General features: G+C 43.7%; 1 protein-coding gene across 1 annotated transcript in view; it reads left to right on the top strand.

The window, feature by feature from the left end:
• The window catches only part of KIAA1211L (KIAA1211 like), a 27,406-nt gene extending 1,157 nt beyond the window's left edge, over positions 1–26,249 (top strand). Inside the window, exons 2-10 of the mRNA XM_009277072.2 lie at positions 243–405; positions 3,430–3,565; positions 4,128–4,292; positions 4,902–4,970; positions 8,645–8,875; positions 11,041–12,649; positions 23,068–23,267; positions 25,148–25,283; positions 26,104–26,249. Of these exons, the coding sequence (XP_009275347.1) occupies positions 243–405; positions 3,430–3,565; positions 4,128–4,292; positions 4,902–4,970; positions 8,645–8,875; positions 11,041–12,649; positions 23,068–23,267; positions 25,148–25,283; positions 26,104–26,249 (2,855 nt within the window). The remainder of the gene's footprint in view (positions 1–242; positions 406–3,429; positions 3,566–4,127; positions 4,293–4,901; positions 4,971–8,644; positions 8,876–11,040; positions 12,650–23,067; positions 23,268–25,147; positions 25,284–26,103) is intronic.
• Positions 26,250–26,468: the final 219 nt, after the last annotated feature.

Here is a 26,468-nt window from a genome sequence, read left to right as displayed (position 1 = left end):
ATTGCTTGTTACTTCGGAGAAAAGACCAACACCCACCTCGCTACAACCTCCTTTCAGGTAGTTGTAGAGAGCGATGAGGTCTCCCCTCAGCCTCCTTTTCTCCAGGCTAAACAGTCCCAGTTCCCTCAGCCGCTCCTCATAAGACTTGTTCTCCAGAAATGAAGAAATTATAAGGGAATTATTACTGTTCAAAAAACTTGCAAATGCTGCTGGTTGCATCTTCTTTGTGTTTCTTCACTTAGGAAAGAAAAAATCAAAGTTCAAATCTTTCAAAAAGTTTTTTGGTAAAAAGAAAAGGAAAGAAACATCTTCTGGGAGCAGCACTCTGAAGCTATTCCAGTCAACAAGCGACGTTGCAGCCTCACATGACATGCACGTTAATTATGATTCTGAAGACAAACTCGAGTAAGTCTTTGGACTGTGGCTGTTAAACAAATACAGAGCTGCTACCATGTTTATAGATTAAAGACACCCCAAAATTGCCTCCTCCTCTTGTTCAGAATGCTGCATTCTCAAACAGTTTGCTTTTTTTGGGAAAGTACAAATTAAAATGGCTATGCAAGGCAAATCACAAGGGAATTTGATGGGGTACAGCAAGAAACAATAACTAAAAATGCTTTCATTTAATCATAAATAAGCCTTGGGTTATCATAGAATCATAGAATCATAGAATCATTGAGGTTGGAAAAGACCTCTAAGATCATCGAGTCCAACCGTCGACCCAACACCACCACCCACTAAACCATGTCCCTATATCGTTTCAAAAGAATATAATTCCCAGCTTCAAAAATGAATTAGGTACTCAGCTTATATCTTATCAGAAGAGCCTTACACCTCTAAGGTTTATCTCCTAATGTTTGTTACAGAAATTTAGATGCCTAACCATTTACGCCAGGTTTTGAAAGCAAGGAAGGGATGAGGGGGTGACTGCAACTGAAATCAGCAGGAACCAGAGGCTGTGAAGCCTTTATTTCCTCTGTACACATGGGATTCATCTGACCGAGGGACAAATGTCTGCATCTGAGTTAGTCACCAGCTGCCTTTTGTAATCAGCAGAGAGAAGTCAGCATTACTAAGAAAGCTCGTATCATTCTTGTGTAGACATCTGAAGTTGTTCAGATGAACCAGCCTCTAGAAGTGCCTATTTCTAGAGAGCTGGGGTGACCAGCTCCTATGTAGCTACCTGTGGTTTAACATCTGAAGTTAGGCCAGATGAATCCCAGCCTGTGTATCTGTCTGCCTCCGAAAATCCTGTCTTCGTTCAGGCGTTGCCAAAAATGTTACCCACTACTGGAAGATAACCCTGAGAAACCCAGTCTAAAGTTCCAATGTGTTCCTGGATGGAGAGATGGACTGAAGAGCCCCTTGGCTCCCTAAAAAGCAAGTCCTTGCATTGGTGGATGTCGCGCCTCTCAGAACAAGTGTCCTGATTCTCAGGCGAGAGATGCTGCTGTGCCCAGGGACGGGGAAGGACAAACCATCCCGGCCATTTAAAACGCCATTATACGATGTGGCCACCAGGCAGCGCCAAACAACCAAAAGAAATTATTAACAATTTTTTTTTTTTTCTTTTGTGGCCTTGGCAACAGTAATATTAGTCCAGCTTGAAGCTCCAGGAGTTCCGGGCTGGCAGCACCGGGTCTAACAGTGGGCTATAGTGGTGTTGTTCAACAACATATTTTTAAGACATGGATGGTCAGATTTTCTCTCCCTCGTGCACGACTCAACAAGGTCGTGTCCGAGTGGGAACGATCTTTGGGTGTTTTGGCCATGTTCCTGTGCTGTTACTTGCAAGGTTGTTACATTATTGTTTCTTAATATTTGTTTAACAAAGACCAGGAAATTCCTTGAAAGGAAGGAAAATTAATTCGAGCACTCATAATCTGAGGACACATCTAGGGTAGCTCCACTACGCATCCGAGAGGTGTGCGTCTGCTAGAAAGAGAAAGCAAAGGTAGCATGCTGGGATAAATGTGCACATGCAACAGCACTGCTTATCTGGCCGCTGTTGCAGTCTTTGTAAAATGTCAGTGTGTTGAGCAACCATCGCAGCCCTGACTGGCACGCACTTTGCAAATTGCTATAGATCGGTCTGACCCTGGATGCATTGCAGAGATCACATTTTCACTTAGATAAATTGTTCTTCTAATGTCTCTACCGCATTAAGCAGAAACAGCAGGCTTTCCTTCCTTCTGCAGCAGGAATACAGATCAACTTTTTCCTGCTATTGTTTTATCAAATGTATTTATAGCAGCCTTTACAAGGAAAATGTTACTTTCTGCCACGTTTGTTTATGTTCCTGAATGTTCCTATGACAGTATCTAAGATCCAAAAATACACAGTTCTCCTCCTTTTTTTTCTTTCTTTTTGTCTCTAGAGTGCCTGCTCAATTAACTTGATAGTTACATGAACCCAAACAGTTCTGTATTCTGTACTCTGCTTTGCCATTTCATAGCTGTCTTATTTAAAACATTTAAAAGGAGGGAGTCCTAGAAGAAATGCCACGTGCACGCGTTTCTGGTCCCTGCTCAGTTAGGCTATGCGCTAACCTGAGGAAAATGAGCACAAGAGACCTCCTAGCAGCTAGCTGTCTGTCCGTGGGTCTCCTGTACCATTCCCATGAGGAAACAAGGTGTTCATGCTCCACCTGTAACATTTGCAAAAGAAGTTACATGCAACATGCATCAAAAGTAGGAAACAGAATATGAGAGAAGCTACCCACGAAGCATCTCCTGCTTCCTTTCACCAGCCCACAAAGAGTGTCCATGAAAAAATGTGTCCCCCAGGCTCGTAAGGGAAAATCCCAGGGATCTTGATATAGAGCACAGGACCTTGTAAGCATCTTGTAAGGTTTTATGCAAATGATTCTATGTGAGAACTATGTTGCCTGGAATATTTTTTCTTAATGACCTGCATGGCAGAGATACATCAAATGCTGTACCACACTTAAATAGTAAAAGGTACTTATTCTTCCTATGGTAATAGTCAATCGTTTGCAAGACACGTTCTTACATTAGTGAGAAGTTAGTCCATCTCAGGTGCAGGCTCATTTATGTGAACTCCCTTCGTTTTGCACCTGGGCTTGCCAGCGGCACTGTCAGGCCACCCAGCTGCTGCCTTCCAGCCAAGGGGCAGTAGCTTTTCCATAAGATATAACTCAATTGCTGGGGTTAAACTGTCTTTAACCTTGATTCAGTTTGTTATCATGACAGATAACAGCATTTGCAAATTTTTGTTTGGTTTTTAAAGGTGTTACCTAGATTAGCCTGAATGACCGTGTCGTATTCATGGCGAAGTCTGGAATCGCGTGTGTGATGTGTGCTGCGCACACCTGTCTCCCACTCCATGTTCAACAGACCACCTGAGTTAAGAGTGATAGGACTGGCAAAAAAGTCTGCATGTTTTCACTCATTTGTTATATTATTCTAGGACACATAAAGGCATTATGGGAAGCAGAGCTTTGTCACATGACAGCATTTTCATCCCTGAGACTGGGCAAGAGCCTGCAAGGCCAGTAAGAGTGTTTTCTCAAGAAAACGTTTCTGATCGGATTAGAGCTTTACAGGTAATTTACACAGCATAATTTTTTCAAATGCAGGAGGTGGAATGTCTTTCCAGGCTTGATTTTTTTGGATCATATTTGTGGTTGAACATTTGATTAGTAAGTAATATCTGTCTGCAGCTTACATTAAATGTCGCATTTGTTAATTGGACAGCAGTATCATATCTTGGTTCTACTTAAATGATAGTTGAAAAACGGATAGGTTAATTTACACAGCATAATTTTTTCAAATGCAGGAGGTGGAATGTCTTTCCAGGCTTGATTTTTTTGGATCATATTTGTGGTTGAACATTTGATTAGTAAGTAATATCTGTCTGCAGCTTACATTAAATGTCGCATTTGTTAATTGGACAGCAGTATCATATCTTGGTTCTACTTAAATGATAGTTGAAAAACGGATAGGTTGTTTGGCTCCCTATGAGAATGTCTAAAGTGAGATGTCCTGTGCTCTGAATCATTCAATTGTGAAGTTAAAATAAAGGTAATTGATTGACCTGAGCTAAAAAATGTACTGGGGAAACCTCCATCACTATCACATGCTAATGTATTTTATGCCACGCTGAAGTTGAAACTCCAGCCTACCATGAAATTGGGACCTCCGCCTCCATTTGGACTTTACGCGAAGCGAACAGAGGATGCTGGGACCAGTTCTGAAGATGATGGATTACCCAGGAGCCCTCCAGAAATGTCTTTGCTCCATGAAAATCTAAACTCAGACACAACAACAAGAGTGAGTAGTTCTGGTGTTGACTTGTTTTACCTATGTGTGGAAGGCAGAATAAGTTACTTGGTTTGCTATATGTATCACTACTTTATGCCTGAAATACCTTACTCAAAATGGGAAAATGCTATCTCTCTGTATAAACAGCTACTTAGAATCTCTGTTCCTGTTAAAATATAAATATCATGCCAGAAAATGCAGAACTAGGAAGGAGAGGATGTGTTTGTGTGTGTGCATGGGGATGCTGGGTTTTTTTAGGGACTACAGAGAGCTGCCAGGCATAAAAAAAAAGGCTGAAAAATCTGTATTCTCCCTTGAATGTGCTGATAAGAGAGCTCTCGTCCTTAATGTTTTTCTAGGCTGTCATCAGAAAAAGAAACATAAAAGAATTTGAAACTGTTTTTTCTTTTTAAATGATAGTTTTGCTACACATTATTTCATTCTTTATCTGCACGTCTTGCACTTTATGTTTGCAGTGTCCTTGCTAATCCTTAAGACTATAGAGAAAAACAACTTACATTGTCAGTATCTGTGTGCATTTTGTGTAGATGGTTTCTGCGAGTATATCCACCTCGTTTGTCATCTTTTACTGAATCTCTTCCTCATTCCATCCCACAGTTCTCTGACTCTCACAAGCACCTTAGCTCTTTGAGTTTAGCTGGAACAGGCAGTGAAGAAGAAGAACAGGTAACTTCTGCCAAATGTATTAAGGGCCAAGCCATTATACATAGTAGTTTTTTAAAGAAATGTAAGACATAAATATTATTTTGTTGCCCGTCTGCTGCGGAAGACAACCTTGTATGTATGTAATTGCATGCCTGTCTGTTTGCTGTGCTTTTTTAATGCCTGTCCGTCTAACATAAAAGCTATGATTATTTATCAACATAATTCTGACGCCAAGTAATCTCCCGCTGATAATAATTAAGCCCTCTAGAATAGCTCATATCCTTTAGCGAACTTTACAGATGTGATTTAATCTCCAAACACGACCAACTGGATTTAGACACTGAAACAGTATCCCTTTTTTTAAAGATGGGAAATTGCAGTAAAGGCTGCTTGGGTTACATGCACAGGATAAGAGAGGAAGCTTGCTGAGGAGCCGTGAACAAAATCTAGATCCTCTGAAATCTGCCCATCCCCTTGCTTTAGGTACAAGGTTACCTCGCACTGATACAGAAAGTATTTGCCTGATGATAGTGGCTGACACTGCTGCTTAGGAGTCTGAGGTTCAGCCTTCAGTCGGATTCTGGCCACGTGAGCCAGCGCGAGCTGTGAATTTTGCTGAAGTGATGTTTTCAGGACTTGAGTACAGGCAAATAGATGGCTTTCTTCAATCAGCAGCCAGCCGTTCTGGCTGATTAAAGGGAGGTTTTGAAAGGCTCTGAAGAGTCCCTTTTAGTTGTCCGCAGCTGGAGGCATGGTGGAAACAACACAGGGGGTAAAGGGAAAAGCATTTTCTAGAAATAGGAGGAGGGGTGGAGGGGAATTGCAGAAAGGAAATAGAGAAGCTAGTCCTGAGCTGACTGTTCCTTGATAATTACGCAAAATGTATTTCAAGGCCAGCTGCAGCAGGGCTCAGCAAAGATTTCTAGCCACACTTGTTAGATTCCACATGAAGCTGAAAAACTGCTTATATGCAGCGAAATTTTAATATTTTTAAAGAAACACAACAGAACACGTGAAGAAGGTATTTCTTGAAAACTGGTATAGGCTCACTGTAAATTTGTCCAGTCCAGATGCATGTTTGCTAAAGGAGGATTTATGTCTTCCTGTTGTTGCATTAACATCACTCTCTGACTCACTCGCTGACTCCTGAGATGCGGTGGAGACTACGCGGTTGCTCAGCTTTTTCCACATGCCCCATCATTTAGCTCAGAGCTCTCTTCATCCCAGTCCAGTTTCAGAGCGCAGCCAGAAAGTAGCCCCGTCTGAAGGCTTTCCTCCCAAACCGCAGTGGCTACTACCTGGCATTTCGGACAGATTAGCCCTGCTTCTAGAAGTCAGAGGAGATCAGCTCGCAGGGCTGAGGATTTTTGCACAACACAAGCCTGAAGTTTTGGGCAGCAGTGACACCTTGCTGTGTCTTGGAAGCTTTCCTGGATCGAAGAAGGGAGAAAAGGCCCACGACCATCCCATCCTGGCTTTGGCGATGGGGCTCCCTCATGGGCCCATGCCTTGTGCCACCCAGCGCGACCAGCTGAAGGACAGCTGAGCCGTGTGCACACGAGGTTTGGGGAAAGGGATCTGCCAGCCGTCCCCTCCTTTAACAGGCTTTGCCAGAGCCAGGCTTCGTGGGACAGGCGACTTCTGCAGCTGGCTCAGAGCTGGCATTCACTCGGGCTGCTGAAATTGAAGTAACAAACCAGATTCTTGATTTTCCAGCGTAATGGCCAACACTGAGCACTGCCAACGAGAAGACATGCAAAGTTCTCGAGGAAAAGCAGAAGCCAAAAGAAAGGCAGGCAAATAATGACACGCCTTGAAAGAGAATATGTTCTGCGTCTTTATCATGGAGCTGAAATGTCAATGTATTCACTGTTAGGTACTAATGTATAATGCAGCCACGTATCGTTTGTTGTACATTAGTCATGTTTGAGTACTAGACTGCAGATATTGTGGAGTGAAAATTAATGAGAGCATCCATTATTCAGCATGGCTGAGCTACGATCGGAAGCTGTGGATCTGGCCTCCGCTAAAATCAATGGGAGTTTTCCCCTGGCCATTGAGGAAGCTGTAGCAGGCCCTCACTACGCTACAGAGTATTTTTTGGCTGCAGTGCATAATGCAGAACTCTACTTGCAGAAAACACTGACGCTTTTTCCCTCCCTAAATAAAACGAACACTGTCCTGCTCTCCCCTTCTCCCATCCAACCCCCTCAATAAAATACCACTTCCAGAGAAAGAAGAAAGAAGAAGAAAAGAAGAAAGAAGACAAAAGCCCGCAGAAGAAAGCATGCAAAGGAGGAAAGCTCCTCTAATGAAATGAACTGGAATTTCAAGCCTATGAAGGGAGTGCTGTCACGAGTTGTCAGAGGTCTTGTTAATGCCATGACAGATAGTTTGGAAATACCGTTTTGCCTATTTGCAGAAACTGAATCCGAGAGAAAGGAAGAACCCTTTTTAGAGTCATTTTGCATGAATTTTTCAGTCTCCTTTTTGCATCAGCCCTGGGACTAGAGTAGTTTTTGGTGAAGCGCACAGGCAAGCTGGATTCCAGCTTCATGAAAGTACTGCACCCCTTGGAGCATTCAGGAGTTGTTTCTGGATGGGTTATTGGCCTCCAGTAGGAATTGCCCATCATTCCCTTCCCCAGAACAGTCTATAAATGGGATGTTACATTTCAGGTAAACTCCCTAGTTATTTTGCAGATATAAATACATGAGGAAAAAACGCAAGCTGACAAATGTTAACACCATTGACGTTTGATTCTTTTGTCTTTAGGAGGGCATTGTAGAGTTGGAAGGGATCTGATGAAGTATAGGAAGCTAGAGATGCTCCAGCCCAGCATAACTGTGGGTAGGAGCCTAGACACAGATGCTGGAGGACAGATGCAGAAAAGAAACTGGCCCTTGACGTTCTATAACTGCATACTCTTCATAAATCTGTCTTCTAAAACATGGTGGCCATGTATTTGTGTGCTTTAGGTCTTCTAGTTAAATGTGACTTGGTCCTTCCCACTGGACAGTATACCATGATGTTCAAGCAGCTAAAAATGCAGAACTGCTAACACCAATACTCCACATGTGACATTAGGAAATGCAATGTATTTTAAAGAGATGTCAAAAGGAAAAACAGGCAACCTTACAATGCCAATAAACATGGCCCCTTCTTTGTAGAATTGTTATTTTCATGTCTTTGTTTCTTTGTTTGATTCTCTCTGGGGATTTTCTTTTGTCTTTAGGAGGGCATTGTAGAGTTGGAAGGGATCTGATGAAGTATAGGAAGCTAGAGATGCTCCAGCCCAGCATAACTGTGGGTAGGAGCCTAGACACAGGTGCTGGAGGACAGATGCAGAAAAGAAACTGGCCCTTGACGTTCTATAACTGCATACTCTTCATAAATCTGTCTTCTAAAACATGGTGGCCATGTATTTGTGTGCTTTAGGTCTTCTAGTTAAATGTGACTTGGTCCTTCCCACTGGACAGTATACCATGATGTTCAAGCAGCTAAAAATGCAGAACTGCTAACACCAATACTCCACATGTGACATTAGGAAATGCAATGTATTTTAAAGAGATGTCAAAAGGAAAAACAGGCAACCTTACAATGCCAATAAACATGGCCCCTTCTTTGTAGAATTGTTATTTTCATGTCTTTGTTTCTTTGTTTGATTCTCTATTTGGGGATTTTTTTTTTTTCAGGTTACATTGGGTCCTTCTTCTAGATCTCGCTCTACAGATGGTCAGCTGTTCCCCAGGCATGGAAGTGCTAAAACTGGAGCTCCTCAGACATCTGACAGTACCATCTCGCCTGCAGCCATTTTTGACACTCCACCTGAGCTTTCCTCTTGCTTGGATAATTCTGCTGCTAAACACAAGCTTTTAATAAAACCCCGGAACCAGAGATCCAGTAAAATGAGAAGATTTTCTCAGGTACTTCTGAAAATAAACAGTGTCACCTTTGACACAAAACCAGGAAGTTCTTACTGGACTTTGTATTTCAAACTCAGATATGATAAGAAAAGTCAGGTTGCGGGGTGGATACTTCATTGGGTTTTAATCGCTGTTATTTGATGAGGCTACGTATCTGGAGTAGACACTAGGAACAGATTAAAAATATTATGAGTTTACTTGTTAACTCTTGATGCAGCAGTTTATGTAACAATTTCTTCTTAAATTTACCGTGCAATACAATTCAGTATCTTGTTTGTGATGCAGAAGTTGGGTCTGACTGCTTCATTTCTTACTTAAAAAATCTTTTTTGGAAAGTGTACTTGTGTACTTTTCCTAGTCTGAAAGATCCTGTAAAATCTTGAGTCTTTGAGAGACTATTGATGGAGGAGCTGTTTTAACTTCCCAGATATAATTGGGCTTATATTTTCAAAAAGTACAGAAAGAATAAGTTGTGACCTATTAATTGGAGCCAAATTCTGTACATTAGGACTGTTCTGAATTCAGCCCTCTCCCTGCCCCAAAACTTGTAAACCCTTTACGTGCACCAGAGACTTAAAATAAGTCTCCATAGGAAAAAAAAGGTGTATACTATTAAAAAAAACTACTAAAAAGTGTATACTATTAAAAAGAAGTTGTTTAAGCTATCCTTTTAAAACACCATTTATCTGATTCTTTGTCATATCTTATGAAGGGCATAGCTTAATTTTTCTTCTTTCTCTCCTCTTTTTAGAGCTGAAGTTTGCAGCTCTTACTACAGTATTTACATTTTATTGTTTGTGGTTTCTTTCAATGTTTTAAATACATTAAAGCCCTTAAATTGGCTTGCTTGACACCAGGAATATTATTCCCTCTGTCTCTAAATATTACTTAGCTGATATTCTGTGTTTTCCAAAATCTGTGAGTGATCTTTGGGCTCAGTAGAGCACCACTGCGAGCAACACAATGAGGAGGCCAGTTATTTAGAAACGCATGTAAAGCAATAACTCACTGATCAAACCTCCTCTTCCATTGTAAAATTGTTACCGAAATACAATTGCTTTGTCCAGTCTGCCTATAAACTGCCAGATGACTGAGCCCTCCTGGTTTTCCATGGAGAGCGTTCACATCTTCTGATAATGCAATTTTTAATATTTTCCTGCCCGACTCTGCCTGTGCACCTTGCTTCTGGCTAACTGATGTCTTCTGCTTTTATGTTCCTGTGTATATGGATTGTGAATGCAGGTGGCATTGCAGCTCTGTCTTTGCAATTGCACTTGCAAAACAAGAAGTTGGAAGAACCCTAAAAGTATCTTCAGAGTGCAAGTTTTGTGTTCTTAGAATTAGAGCCTACATCCAAAATATATATTTACCCAACAAACTACAGTGAATCAGTGAGCTAATACAGGCACCATATGAAAAGGCATATTCAGCAGCTTAATAATGTGCTTTCAAATAATCCTGTATATTTAGCCAGTCTTTACCTGAAGCTTAATCACAAGACCTCACAGATAACTACATAGGCATTTATGAACTTTTATCAAGTAGTCTAATTCTTGAAAGAAAAAGAAGACATACACAAAGGAGGCAAGGCTATAATGCTCTATGGCAGTGGGATTAGACGGAAGACTGCCATATGGGGGTAGATACTCAGCTGGCATAGAGTGTCATAACCGGATGGACTTGTTAGGTTTTCGTTCTTCCTTCTATGTACCCTTCCCTCTTCAGAGTCATGCTTTAGGAAGAATGGGTTGTTTTATTTTTAATGCTAGTATGGAGTAGCAAAATACAAAGGGACACATTTTTCTCTTTCAAGTGCTGCTTTTTGCCTAAGAGCAACACAACATACCCAGTATGCTCTGGGGAATCAAGTGCCAAGGATGGTCCAACGGCCATTGTTTTGATGAACTTCCATCTACAAAGGCATGAAAGCAGTAGTTGTGCAGAAGGAAGCGTCACTGATTGCTTTTATATCGGTTAAATATGTTATTCCAGGACCTGCTTAGATGAAAAAGCATCCAGTATGTAGGTTAAGAAAACAGCAAGCTCAGCATTGGAGGCAAGTATTGCCTTCCTCTTTTAAGATCTCGGTTGTAAATGTAATGATGAATAAGAAAAAAAGTGAACCTGTACATGGTGATGGGGCTTTCTGAATTGCTTTCTTGCAGAGGACCCAGTCTGAATCTCTGACTGATTTGAGCTGTACCCCAGAAGAGGAGGATGATGAAAAGGAGATGCAGACAGACTTGCCAGATGCTGTATTCAAACCCAGCAATCAAGAACTGCCATGCGGCATAGCTGCAGCGCAGGATGTGGCTTCCTGGCAGAAGCCCAGAATGCCTCAGGACTTTCCTCCTGCTTTGAGACCAGTGATGACTCAGCCCACTTCTGAGTCTGCTGTTGCACAGGAAGCCCTGCTACCAGGGAATAAACCAGAGGGCTGCCAACCAACACTGGAAACAACGTGTGTGAAGTCTGGGTCCTCATTGCTGTTAGAAGGCAAAGACTCCGCAACATCTTCCTACTCTGGTCCAGACAGAGAAGTACAAAAGCAAGAAGATTCCTCAGAAACACCGGTTCTGTTGTCTGAGGATGTGAGTGATGTGTCAATCAATATTTTAAATCAAGAAAATAAGGAGCTTCCTAGTGTGTTTTCAGGAAATAAAATACCATCCGAAGAAGGTATTTCAATTAGTAAGAATACTATTGTTTGCTTGGAAGGGTCAGAAGAAAATGTACAGGATGATCAGATACCTGTGGAAATGCCCTGTAATAAAGAGGCAAAGAAAGAGGTTGCTCTATTGTCAGAGTCCAGCAAGCAATTTTCCATAGGTTCTTTCCAGCCCACGGACTCATTCCGTGTTTCACATCCTGCTTCCTCAACAGGGATGGGATCATCTGCTTCCTGCTCTCTACAGAAAACAAAGACTGCACAAGAGGCACCCGCTTCTGGTAAAGAGAACAGTCAGTCACTGGCCCACAAGGAGGAACTTTTGGGGAAGAAAGCTGAAAAAGCAGCCAATGAACTCAATGCCCGGAGAAAGTTTTCTGTCTCCTCTGCACGGGAGAGACCAAGGACTAGAAGCCTACACTTCCCAGAAAGATCAGAGTTGGAAAGCCCATTAAATACTAGATTCTTCCTGTCCAAAGCAAAGGTCTCCTTGAGAAATGAGAAGTGGAAAGAAGACTTGCGGAAGGGATCAGATCTGGAGGAGGGAAAAAGTAGCAACAAAAAGCAGGCTTTGCTGCCAGAGTCCGACTCTGAGAACACAGGCCAACCTACAGAAATTTTGGCTGGCTGCATTTCTCCGGCTGTCGATGCGGTGCCAGTGCCAAGCGATTCTCTGGTGGTATCTCAGAATCAGACAAGCTGTGAAGATAAAAGTCCTTTTCAAGTGAAACTTAGATCCACCTCACTGTCCTTGAAATATAGAGACAACTCGTCACCAGAATCAAAAGGGATTAAAAGATACAGTGCAGAGTTTAATTTAGAAAATGAAGAATTTACTTCCTTTCTAAAAGTTGATAAGGCACAGATCAAAAAAACAGCCGATACAAATATTGGTGATTCTTTAAATGAGAAGATCAAACCCAAAGCCAAGTCCTCTGAACAGCTTAGTAGCAAACCTCCATTGCCTAAAAAGCCAGCCTTGCAAAACATAACCGTTCCAAATATTGCTGCAAACAAGGAGAAGCAGGACAAAGCTATTCACTCTCCTGAATCCAGAAATGAAGATAGAGACTTGGAGAAGAAGTCAAATCCTTGTAAAGTGCCTGGTAAGACTCCCGATACTTTATAAAGTTACTTTAACTCGCAAGGAATGACCTTGTGAGGCAGCCCTGTCGTGTCAATGACAACACTGGTGAGTGCAAGCTGATGGCTCTGCCTTCAGTGATGTTGCTCCCTGATTCTCCCTTGCTGAAAAGATTATCAGAAGGACAGCAGGGAAGAAGCAGCAGACAGAGTTAAGATGTTTTTGCCTGTCATTGTTGCATTCCAGGGCATTGTTTAAAGGACGTTCAGTTACACTCAAAAAATAAAGTGCATTAGCAAGTATTGTGAAACAGAAATACCAAGCCACTAAGTGTCCCCATTTACACTTAAGCCGGTTGACAGCCGGCTGAATATGAGCCGGCAGTGTGCCCAGGCGGCCAAGAAGGCCAATGGCATCCTGGCCTGTATCAGAAATAGTGTGGCCAGCAGGAGTAGGGAAGTGATCGTGCCCCTGTACTCGGAACTGGTGAGGCCGCACCTCGAATACTGTGTTCCGTTTTGGGCCCCTCACTACAAGAAGGACGTCGAGGTGCTGGAGCGTGTCCAGAGAAGGGCAACGAGGCTGGTGAGGGGTCTGGAGAGCAAGTCTTCTGAGGAGCGGCTGAGGGAACTGGGGTTGTTTAGCCTGGAGAAAAGGAGGCTGAGGGGAGACCTCATCGCTCTCTACAACTCCCTGAGAGGAGGTTGTAGCGAGGTGGGTGTCGGTCTCTTCTCCCAAGTAACAAGCGATAGGACGAGAGGAAATGGCCTCAAGTTGCGCCAGGGGAGGTTTAGATTGGACGTGAGGAAAAATGTCTTTACTGAAAGAGTGGTGAAACATTGGAACAGGCTGCCCAGGGGAGTGGTGGAGTCCCCATCCCTGGAGGTATTTAAAAGACGAGTAGATGAGGCACTTAGGGACATGGTTTAGTGGGTGGTGGTGTTGGGTCGACGGTTGGACTCGATGATCTTAGAGGTCTTTTCCAACCTCAATGATTCTATGATTCTATGATTCTATGATTCTATGATTCTATGATTCTATGATTTGGAGCTGCTGTATGGCAATTCAAAAGCCAGGAGCACGTATTAAGTGGAATGCCTTGCATGGGATGAGTGACTCAGACCTCTAGACCTTTTTTTACCATAGCATTGAGGCAGAAATACTAGTAACTGCCTGGCATGCTCAACATGCCATTTATTTATTTATTGTCTCCTGTGAGCTTTGCCCATTCATTTATCCACCTTTATCATTACTCATTCCTTGTTTAAAAACCAAAATTAACTACCCTGCAGCTTCCTGGAGTTTAAGGCCAGGAGAGACCGTAAGATTGTGTCTACTGCAGATTGTTAAATTTCACCCTGTTGTCTGTACTACATAATTGGGTTAGAGTTTAAAAAAATCAGTCCTCTGGAGACTAATATATTGTGAGCTACAGGCAGAGAACAGAAAAGTCTGGAAGTGGCACCACTGGCTGAGGTCTTTGCCACAACAGTAAACAAGTTAGGTGGAGCATGCTCAAGCAATTCTAGCAGGAGACCTCTGCTCTTCACTTCAGAGAACAGCCAAGAGGGGGAAAAAGAATCTTTAGGTTTTCTGGTACGTGGGAAAAACTTCTTCCCTGCCCTGAATCTGTCTGGTCATGGGTTTGATGTTAAGAATGTGAGGAGATGCTGGCCAAGCAAATGAAAAGGTTTCTTTGTGCCATTGCAGAGCTCCCACCCTCTGGTTGCTCTTCTCTGGTTGGGGTCAGGCTCTGAGCTTTGGAGTGGGAAAACACCAAGCCAAAAGAAGACCTCAGGACACAGCAGGCCGCTGTAGGGTGACAAAAGCCTCTTCCTGGCCCCAGAGGCAATCTGCTGATGCCCTGAGTGACAGCAGATTCCAGTTGTCATCTGCTGCAGCATCACAGATGTTTTTGCAGGGCTCTGGCCATGTTTACAGTTTTCTGCTCTCCCAGTGGCCATAAAGGAGGGGATTCATTGCCTCCACAGCCGGACGAGGCTCCCGCAGCCCGTCCAGCCAGAGCCTCCCCGCACCCGGCAGGCAGGGCGCTCTCCCTTTGTTTAATCCCAATGGTCCCTTAAAGGCATTTTGCCCTCTTCCCTGCCCTGAGGAGTAGTTGATTATTTGTAGTGACGCCCAAATCTCTGGTCGATTGAGATTTTAGGGAGGGTCATACCGGGAACAAGCGAGAAGGAGACCTAGCGTGGTAGGGTTGGTCTGGCAGGGGACAGGGGAAAGCAGCAGAGGTACCAATGCTCCTGCACACAGCCTTTTTTCCTCTCCCTCTTGCTGAGTCCCAGGGTGCTTGCAGTGGAAGCGGGGCGGGAGATGGTATGTGCTGGAGGAGGAAGAAGGGAAAGAAATGAAACCGGGGAGCACATTTCTCCTCCAGGCTTCTCCTCTGCTCCTCAGCCTTGAGGTGAAGGAGACTCTCTGCCCCCAGGCTTAGGAGTGTCCTCTGCAAAATAGGGTCTGCGGGTGAGAGCCCGCAGTGTCCTGGCCCCCCTGGCAGGGATGCACACACCTGGAATTAGAATCTGGGGCTGCAGGTCAAGGAGCCCTGTTTCGGACATGTTCCTCTCCACTATTTGGTATTATACCAAATCTGTATGGCCTGGGGTTGTTTATCCCAGTGGTTCAGATTGGTCTGTGATGGTAATTAGTCTTCTTCCATATCTACTGCCCCACCAATCTTATTGTATCACCTTAAGCAAAGCTGCTACAGTTTTCCATGTATTTCCAGCTTTGAATCACTTGGTAGTGGGTTCTGATACATGGGCATGCCAGGACTCAGAAATAGTTTAATTCTAAATACAAAGCAGTCTGCTCCAAATTGACCCGAGGTCCTTCCTACCCTACTGCAGACCTTTCTCCGTAGACATCTGACCAAGCACCTCCTTGTGCTAAGTTACCACATCAGCCTGAGCTGGCCCCCTGAAGTCACGGGTGAACGCGGTGTGCCCGCTTCCTCTGGTTGCCCTGGCACCGTACCAGCCTTGGTTGGGGGGATTTGCACAGTGACCCCAGAAGCGATGCCCCTCTCCAAGACGCAGGAGAGCCATGGGACACAATGAGGGCTTGCGGGGCAATACCTCTGCCCAAACGTCATTTTAAGCTCTTTGAAACATTTTCCTCAGCCCAGTGAGTCGGGAGCGTGTCTTTGCAACCACAAGCAGCAGAAATCTGACAAGAGCGATCAGCACAGCCCTTTGTGGATCGCGTGGCTTACCAGCCATCTCTGGCCTCCTGATCTGCTGGGAAACCGACTTCTTTTTTTTTTTTGTCCAATCACCCTTAATGCTGACACCCAGCCGTCTCCTAGTCCTTGAGTTCATCAGCCCTTTTGAAAAGCTGTGGTTGCCGTCGAGAGACACTTCATCCTGTCAGGGTGTTTCTGCCCACTGCGTGTTAGGAAATCCCTGCGCTGAACAAGAAGACAAGCTGTGAAATGGTGATGTGAGGGGGTGCAATTCCATTTTGATGCACACTCATCTCGAAAAAGTCAGTTTGTTGTGTCATGGGGTGAGCGGGAGCAATTTGATTCATTCAGTTAAATTTTTAGCTTTTCAGCCTCCTGGTAGCAAAGGCAACAAGAGAGCTGGTGGGACGCTGGCTTACCACCCCGGGTGAAAGCAGCGCTCCTGCTCTCCAGACATTTCTGGAGAGCTAGTTGGGGATTGCTTGGCCTCTGTGGGGCTGCAAGGTGGCTCTTTAATGGCTGTGTGAAATTAGTCAGCCCAGAAGGCGTAATTTTGAAGTTTCTGGAGCTAAAGCCACAAGTCTTTGCAAGAATTAAAAGGTTAAGCTGCGTTTTTTGGGGCTGATACGCTTTGCTATAAATCCCGTAAAGGGCAGAAACAAATAGCACATGCTAACAGGTTATTACAAGAGCAAAACCGTAAGCAATACCTGTGTGAATGTGCATATTAGGATATATAAAAATCAGCGACTGACGAGCTGTAGTGGGGAGGCATGCTCTAACAGAGAAAAGGAACTCAGGGAGGGACGCTGAATGTAACGGTGAATGAAATTGGTGTGTATTGTCTGGCAAATGCAGGCTCTGAAATGACAAGAAAAATGTTTCTCTCTGCATAAAAAAGATATTGCTCTAATGCTGTCCTGGCTACAGCTGAAAAGAAAGCCAACTTTTTTTTTCTTTCCAGAAGTTGCTTTTTCAGTAATGTCAGGCTATTTTGTAATATGGCTGTTTTCCAGCAGTGAAATAGACTTTGATGCAAACATAGCAGTTTCTTGTGTCAAAAAGACTCTCCTGGCATCGGTGGTATAGATCCAACCAAAAGTCAAATCCCTCGCAGAGCAGCTTAGAGAAGAAAGAAATGTCAAAAATACTTAGCCAAATCTTTCAGAATAGCTTTGTCTGAAATTAAGGAATTGGGTGTGTACCCTGACACAAATGCATGTAGTGCTTTAATAAACAAGGGGAAATATGTAGGCCAGGATACACTAACTGCCGTACGCATTTGTAAAGCCCTTCTTAAAGTAACTGGTGTTTTATAAATGAGCAAAGATACAACAGTGTGGAATTAAATATGCATGCATAAGCAGTGTTATAAAACAATGACACTTGTATATGGGGGGGTTATCTCCCTGTGTGAAGTTGTTTGGATTAGTTTTGAGTATGTTTGCTTTTAAAATATGCAGGGAATCCACAAGTTAGCTTTGCTTGCTGTTAGAGGTATGACTTTCAAAAGGCTCTAATATTCTGCCTCTGACCTTTCGCCTGCACAGACGTATGGCAAGAGCAACAACTCTTTGCAGTCCTTGCTGGCATAAGATGTTCATTTTCAGGTGCGAGATTTAGATGTTATAAAAAGCCTCCGCTATATTTTGTGCGCACAAAGGCTTTAGATTTAAAGAAAATGGGTACAATATCTGAGGCCATCTCCAAAAAAAAAAAAAATCAACCCCTAAATCTCAGGGTAATGTTTAAATATGTCTTTGTTGTAGTTATCCATATAAGCAGCACACACACCCCCAGATACAGTTGAATACACTCTCTGTCTGTCAATAGACAGAAATAGGTATGTATTTCTCTTTCACTTCCTATGTGTGTGTATAAACCAATGCGCAATAACAAGTCAATCACAGATCTCCTTTTGGACATAAAGATTAATGTTTTATCTTCATCTTATTGTTCACACAACCAGTCTGACACACATTAAAGAATAACATCCAAGTATCAATGACAACTCTACACATTCATTTCTACAATATTTAGGCAGGAGAAATTTCATCTATAAGATCAGAGCTTTAATCTGAGAAAAAAAAAAAGCTGCTTTAGTAAGATACTGAAGGAAACAGATACCTGCATTTAATGGGGCTGCAGCAGGGGAATTTCCCCCCTTAGGGACCACTGAGGTAGCCAGCCCTGCCGCTGTCAGACCCAGCGGAGAAGAGCTCAGGTGATTCTGATCTGCGGGAGGGAACTGAGCAGGTGGCTTTGGTTCACTTGGCTTCAGGGCTTATCTTCGGTGGTCAGCCTGGAAGTTGCAGAAATGGTGAAGAACACAGACGGGGTGGCTCGTCTTGTGACTGTCCATGTGTGTTTGGTGGCTGTGGGAAAGAGGTGAAGGGAGGGCTTCAGCAGCCCCTGGGTGTGGTTTCAAGTGGCAGCAGAAGACCTCAGCAGCCTACGTTAAATGCTAGTTTTAATACGTTGTGACATTACGTGCAGAGCGGCTTGACAAGTTCTGACTTGGTATCTTCCCATAGTCAGCGACTTATCCCAAGGGAAGAAGGGGCTTGCTCATCTTTCAAAAAGCCTCAGGCCAAGCCAGCTCTAAGGAAACCAGGGAAAGATGCAATCACGAGGTTAAAAGTGAGTGAACGAGCGACAAATCGCTGCCAGCAATATCCTTTATTAGCTTATTAAGTTATTAAGTAATGAGTTGAATAGCATATTTTTTAAAATAACATGTTGTAATAAGAATTGAAGAATATGATTCAGGTTTTAGTTTTATTAAGAAAATCTCCTGAGTGTAATGCGGAAGCAAACGGCCCAGCCCTGCTTCACTGGAGGAGAAGTGAAACATGGGGCGTTTGTGTCAGCTGTGGCCTGTCAAACTTGCACAGCTTCTGATGGAGGATGCCACTGCTTGCATTTTGTACTACGTTTACCAGCTGAGAACTGTTGTGCTAGCTGCTCTGCACGTGACGTGCAGCAGAAACAGGAATTAGATTGTGCTTTTGAGTACTTTTGGTTCCACTCTGGCTATCCGGTTCCTTAAGTGCTGTGCTTTGCCACGTGGTGAACCGTAAAAGCTCACCGACTACCTCATGACCAGATGAGATAAGATAGGGAGGGCTTGTTCAAGGTGATCAGACATTCACTGAACTGAGGAAGAAGATGTGCAAGCATCACTTGTCTTGCTTTCTCGGGCAGCAACTATTTGCTTTTGGCCTCTTGGTGCCCCTCAGAATACCAAGAGCTTCATAGAAGAGTCTCAGATCACCTTAAACTGCCAACTCACTTCACCGTACTATCATCTCATGGATTACTTCACCACCTTTCATCCTTCTGGCTGGAACAATGGTGCACATACACTGCCAAGAAACCTTCTCTAGTTGTAGGTGGGAGGATGTAAATGACCTCTGAGCAATGGGAAGGATAAATAGTGAGTACGCCTCTTCTACCCCTTAGAGTAATTCTGGCTGACAGATGAGGTAACAAATCCTTCATGGGTTGCATCTGACTTTTTTTTGCTGGAGAGAAGGCATTTCCCCTGCCTTGCCTGCCTGCCTGGCTTTCTGCAGCAAAGACTCTCACAGGAACAAGGGCAGAACGTAATTGCTTAAAGAAACAAGAAAGCCCCTGCCAGAAGCAGATCAGCTCTTGATCCTCTGTAGGTGATACTATGCTGTCCTAAGTCAGGCCCATACAGATACATACAAAATCTTTAAAGATTATGATAAAGAGCTTTTGTTCCCTACTATCACAGGAGCATTCTGATACCATCTCTAAGGTGATGATACTTGGCTCCAATTTGGCTGCCTTCTAATTGGCATGACTAGGATTTCTGGCATCTCATCGGGGAGAATTGTCTGAAGAGCAAAAGTGCTTGATGCCTTTGTTAGAGCATCTTCCTTATGAAAAACAGTGTTATAATAGCGGCCTCCAGACATATCGCTGCGGGACTGGGAACCCTGTTGTGCTAGGCAATGCACATCGAAATAACAGAAAGATGAATCTTAAATCCGTGAGGATGACAGAGAAACAGGAGCACAGGTAGCAATGAGACCATTACATGTAGCATTACATTACATGTACAATAGAGCCTAGGCATAGCAGTCATTTTGTCGGTATTGATTGTGTGGTGGGAGCAGAGGAGGAACAACGTGCGGTTCAGTCGGTGTTTACGGAAAGCTCCTGTGGCGTGACAGGGAAAATGGGAGAAAACACAAAGGGTGATTTTGAATCACAGAGACTAAGAAGTACATCACTAGCAGCGTCAAGGCAGAAGCCAGGTTCCTGGTATCATGGGAAAGCTGGTGGGTGGATTGAAAAGGGCCTTCAGGGTAAAGATGTTGGTGTTTGTGAGCACTGAGACATTACAGACAGTGAAGGAGGTAAAAAGGTGGTGAAAAAGGATGCGTGTGGTGGTGTGTCTGTAGCTGTACAGTCAGAGAAGAAGCCGTCTTCTCTGGGCTGAGAAGAGGCCTGTACACGGGGGGAAAGGGTATGTTTGGTGGGATGGATTTACAGGATGAGTCCAGCAGGGCACAGGGAGGCTTCAATGGGGTAACATCTTCCAAATATTTAGCTTAACTGTTGGATGGGTATTAATTACAGGATGCTAGGAAAACGAGTTGACTAATTTGGATAGAAAGTAACTAAAGTGAAAAGCTACTTCATGTACTGAGGGATCCTCACCTCTGAGGAACACTAGACATCACCATCACCTTCAGTAGTGGCAGTCGATCTGTGTATCACAGTAGTGCTTTGGGAACTGCAGCGGCACCTGGGCAATGCACTAACAGGTCCTGCCCAAATTGCTCACGACCTAAAAAGGTGCAGATGGGTGTAAATGGGTTCAAGGGCATGGCCTACAAGCAAAGGACGGAATGTGACGGCGGATGCATTAGCAGACATCGTATCAATTCAACTGTGTGGATTTACTTATGAAGCCCCTAATGAAGTTTGTCCTAAGATACTTGGAGAAGATGGGTTAGCAGTCCTTGAGCTGCTAGTGGTTATCTTGGCAAACTGCGGAAGATAAGGGAAGGCTCCAGAAGGTGGCACATCTTGAAAAGGGAGGTGAGATGGAGAAGAGAGAGAGAGGGAGAAAGGGTGTTATAGACCACTTAACTTAATATGAAATACTGAAAGGAATAATTGAGCTATTTCTAAATGTCCACAAGATAACACAGATATAAGTTCCAACCAACACAACTTGGTCAAGAGCAGTCAAATGATAACTGGTATCGTAGGGCATTCCTATAAATATCATGACATTCCTATAAATACAGTTTTGCTGAAGCTATTCATTGGGTTGATGCAGAGCTACTGAGTGTGCCAACTAATGATTCACTGTCATACTAGATGGTGGCCATCTTAGGTCTGACACATACTAGATGGTGGCCATCTTAGGTCTGACCTATATGAACTGACATATATGAATATATGACTATATATTCAGTATATTTAAGGATGTGGGTGACAGAACTAAGTGTGTACTTACTACGTTTGCAAGTATTACCAAGCTGGAAAGCCTGTGGGCACACTGGCGGACAAGAATAGAAATCAGGGTTATCTTGAGAAAGTAGAAACATAGTTTGAAAAGAATATTTTCATTACAGACAAGTAGAAAGTTCTGTTATGTGTGCAAAAATAATCCGATGCACAGATACAAATGGGGAATGGAAGAGGGGAAGTAACACGATCTGGAGCTCACAAACTAAATACAAAACAGGAGTAACATAATTGTGTAAGAAACTCATCATACTGACTGATGTGTACAGGAGACCATCTCAGGTGAAGTGGGGTAGTCCTTCCACTTCACCTGATGCTAGCACCATTTCGTCTCATGTGCTATGTGCCAGTTTTGAGCACTGTATTTTGAAGAAGATTTGGACCAAATTAGGACAATTTCTACAAAAGCAAGAGTGATCTAGAGAATATGACCAATCAGAAAAGTTAAAAAAATAGGGAAAACATGGTCTGAGTCTTCAAATGCATTAGACAGGTCCCTGCAAAGGATGCTGACTAGGTAACAAACTTGTCCTAGGGGCAGGACCACGTGTGATTTGAGGATGAGAAGCATAACTTCTGCTCTGAAATAGCCTTCCATAAATTTGGGTATGTTAGTGGCCAGAAACAGCTGGGAAAAGTTAAATTGTCTTTCCTTATGGCCCTGTCATGGGTCTAACATGGCTCTAAGGGCGTTAGCACTGTTCTTGTTCCTATTTTAAATCACACAGAGGCTCCACATCAGTTGGAAAACTGAATTTTGGGTGCAGTGTGAGCCAATGAAGAAGTGGAGAACCTGGGGGCTGGAGCCAACAGAGGAGCTGAGGCTCTTCTCTTGATCCAGTTCTGCTCACTGTATAGACAGGATTTCCTTCACAGAATATTTGAATAGAGGGTATTTCACTTCCCCATACCTCTGGATACTGCTTGTCCCTCGGTAGCAGTTGTGAGGACGGTAGGGTAGCACTTTTGACCCTTTACTCTAGGAAGCACTTTTTTTTTTCTTGTCTTGCTGAAATCTCAGTTCTGGTAGAGCACGATGAAAGTGACTCGCCCCAGTGGAGAGCACGGTCAGCGTCAGCAGGGATAAGTCAAAGTAAACCTCACGTCAAAAGACTGTGAATTAACCTTGTGGTTTTAGCAGTATTTCTGTGTGACCAGATGACACAGACTGTTGTGCTCAGTCACCCACAGCATGTGCAGGCACCAAGGGGCTGCGCGAGGGAGGCTGCTCCTAAAGGGGTGGAAGGAAGGCAGGAGCCAGACGAAGGCATCGGCTGCTGCTGCGTGGGCACGGGAAGAGTGGGAGCCGAGGGCAGCCGCAGCGGGGAGGGGGTTGCCTTTGCCACACCACTGTCCAGCTCTGTCCAGCTTTGAATTGGCTGCTGCTTGTCTCTAAGAGGACACGAAGCAGATGGGAGGAGGGGGCGGAAGGGGAGACCTTGGAAGATAGGTAGATTAATGAAGCTTGATTCATGTTTCTGCATCTCCCTCACGTGAGGGCAGTGACACCGTGACTGTAGCTGAACAAAGTTGCGAAGTGTTTTTCACCAGTAGAATGGTAACTTAAAACACTGAGCACAGGAAGATTGCTCTCTGGAGACCTAACGAGAGAATTCCTGTTTACCCAGGCTGGCCACACGTCCTGAGACCAATCAGCGTATTGAGCAAGTGCAAGCTAATTACAACTCTCTTTCAAATAACCATGTACATAAATAATCTGTCAACAGAGAGAAGCGTGCCTTCCCCCGTGGCTGCTGGAGACTCTGGAAGAGATCCCGACAGTCCCGCAGAGCCAGCCTGGATTTCCATAGCGAGACAGAAGCAGAGGGGCATGCAGCAGGAGCAGGAACTCGACAGAGAAAAACTTGTAGCTCCAGATGTTAAGTCAGATACAGAGAAACAGAATAAAGAGAAGGAACGAACAGAGGTACTTGCGGTACAAATTTGTGATGCTTTTGTATCACCTTCCTGTAGTATTCTTTGGATCTACTGCTATATTACCAGTCATTGCGTAATGATTATAGATACTTAATGAGTATAATCATAAGTAACAAAGACACTGCTCTTGGAAATGTGTTACAGATTCAGAGTTCTCTGATTGTTCAGGTAAGTAATTTTATATCTCCAAGAAATCCTGGAACTATGCGAGGTGTGTAAGATTTCTTGGGTGCCCAATACATACTTATCACATCTAATGTGTGTATTGCACGCTAAAATACCCCAAATGAGGTGCTAAAGTGTACAGTCTCAGGTCTCTCTCAATACAGGGGGAATACATTCTCTTTAACTATCCTTCTAAGCACAACATTTCATTGAACCTCCTATATCTCCTGACTGATTTAACACTGAATGAACAGCTCGGTCCCAGAAGCTCCTAGGTAACAATTTTTAGAGCCTTGAGAAGTGAAATAGGATAAAAATAACTTCTGCACTTGCAGACAGTGCCAAGATATAAATTCTGGTTCTCTGTGTATGGATAACTCGGATGCCCATGTGGTGCCATGGAATATGGGCTGACGCTGCCTCTTCAAACATCCCATGCAAAAGAGGGTGATACCTGTAGCAAGTGATCTTCCCAGATGCACTTGCAGACAGTGCCAAGATATAAATTCTGGTTCTCTGTGTATGGATAACTCGGATGCCCATGTGGTGCCATGGAATATGGGCTGACGCTGCCTCAGAGGGTGATACCTGTAGCAAGTGATCGTCCCAGATGACAAAGCTGTGCCAGCAGAAGTGCTTGGCATTAATCCAGAACACTAACGAGGCTTCCCTGGTGCTGGGCTAGCTCACGGAGGCAGCAGCGTGTGAGTGCTGCCTGTATCGCCTCATGCACAGCAAGAACCCTGCACTGATGCAGAAGCATGTGTCCCCTGTACCAGTATAGCATTCCCAGTGCAAATGGCCTACTTTCTTACTTCAGATGGTACTGTTAGAAACCAAGATAGCTGTATTATATCCTGGAATAAGAGAAGATCTCTAGATGATGAAAAATAGCAGTGGTTAGATTAACAAGAAATAATACCTAATAAAATGCCTAGGCAAGACTATGAAATGCAATAATGCTCAGCATTGTCATAGCACTTAAAACACCGAGGGTTTAAATGATCCCAAAATTCAGTTTCTGTATCAGAATAGGGAACTCCAGATTTTAGCTGGCAATGTTCCCTAAGATTCATGCCATGCATTTTATTTCCCTATATCAGCTAACAGAGAAACATGCCAAGATGCTCCTGACTGCAGCATGTGGGGCTCGGTGCCACTGTACTACTCCCACTTTCTCCTTCTCCCACATGGCACCAGGCACTATCACTTCAAAGCAGTTTTTGCTACTGGCAAGAAAACCCATGGGAGGGTGTGTTCGATTTCTTTTTTTATGGAAAATCCATTTACCGTCAACCATCCAAAAATACAGTGCCCTAACCCAAAAAATTTTGGAGGTGGAAGGGAAACATGAGAGAACAAGGCTGTTTCCAAATCCTATATATGTTAGTAGAGGTGTGCAAAGGGCTTGAAATACATTTTGCATTGAAGACTATAATAACCTACTCATAGATACCATTATGAATAAGAGATACAGAGGGATAGTTTTCATTTGTAACGTTGAGTATCGTGGATGCTAACATGAAACCCCTGGAGCTTTCTGAACAGGTATCAAGTCAAGTGAGAGGATTGGGACCAATGTGTGATGAGTGCGCGTGGTCTTTGGACCGTGGCAGGCACCACATTCACTCCCTTTGCTCGTGTTCTTCCAAACTGGTCTCATTCTCTCTGCATTGCTTGGATTTTATCCCTCTCTGTGCCTAGGGGTCAGTGAAGCAGCAACGGAGCCAACCTTCACACGTGGTACCTAAAACCACTTCTGAAGAACAGAGGAAAGAGACAAAGTCTGAAGTGAAGGAGCCGCTGCTGAGAACCAATTCACTGTCACATTATGTCCCTGGTAGGAAATAAAATGCTTAAAATGTAGGCTGTTATCTCACAACCTTGTCAGAAGACATCCTGCTTGAGTATGCTGGAAAAGGAGTAGGGGCTAGATCGTAATTTCTTCCCCAGCCCCACATCAGCAAGGGCAAACCATTTTCTCAGCACTCACGTCTGGGTTTTTATTTGGTGGCATATTCTTTTGACCACTTCGATTACAGAGTAGTCAAAACTCGTCTTGAAAGAAATGTGAATCAAGAGTGCTTGGCCATTTCACCGGACGGGGTCCCAAATGCACTGTCCCAGTGTAAAACATAAAATGCATGCAAAATTATTTTCAATAGCGTTCAATTTTAATGTGGTTTCCTCAGCAAGCTGGAACGATGTGATCACAAACTGTCTGCCCATCAGTCCTCCCACGATAACTTTGAATCTCTTTGGTAAATTCAAATTTGAAAGAAGGGCAGAAGTTTGGAAGGTAATAAAATTCCTGTGAGCTGGGGGCTGGGTAGAGGAGGAATTCGCAAATGAATGGTCTTGCTAATGAAAAGACTCTTTTGTTTGGCCTGGGTGTTGAACACAGGGCATGGCAAGGAATCCAGGTCATCATGTTGGTTTTGGTAAGTTTAGGGACCAAAAGATATTACTCATGAGAAAAACACCGTATTCTTTTGAGCACGGAATGGTTATTGCCTCAATAACATACTGCAGAAGAAGCTTCCATGTGAAATGTAAAGGTTTTCTGCTGTAGGGCAAGGCAGGGAAGTTTTTAATGAAAGAGCTAGGGTGTATAGCTGCACAGCAAGCGAACGTGAAATGTCCATGTGTTTTGTTCACAGCAGCTCCATCACCATCACTGGTGGATAAAGAGGAAATAAGCCACTTTAAGAAAGCCGGTAATGCTGCTGCGGATCAGCCGTCGTGGATGGAACTGGCCAAAAAGAAATCGCAAGCTTGGAGTGATATGCCACAGATTATAAAATAGAACGATGCAAACAACCAGCTAATCACAGTGAAGAATCTCTTGATACAGGAGAAGGGTTTTATTGTACAGCTGCGGAGAAAGTGTGCAATAGGTGCAGTCAAAAAGTTTACCTTCAACTTTGTAGCAATCAGGATTGCAATGGCAATGGATTACTTAAATTATGTGAAGGACATACACTTTGGAAAATAAAACTTTTGCCTTATGTATTTCCTGCGTTTT

The sequence above is a fragment of the Aptenodytes forsteri genome, unplaced genomic scaffold, assembly GCF_000699145.1.
Source record: "Aptenodytes forsteri isolate BGI_AS27 unplaced genomic scaffold, ASM69914v1 Scaffold539, whole genome shotgun sequence".
Lineage (NCBI taxonomy): Eukaryota > Metazoa > Chordata > Aves > Sphenisciformes > Spheniscidae > Aptenodytes > Aptenodytes forsteri.
The sequence above is the reverse complement of the archived record's forward strand: the minus strand, read 5'-3'. Positions and strand labels throughout refer to the sequence as shown.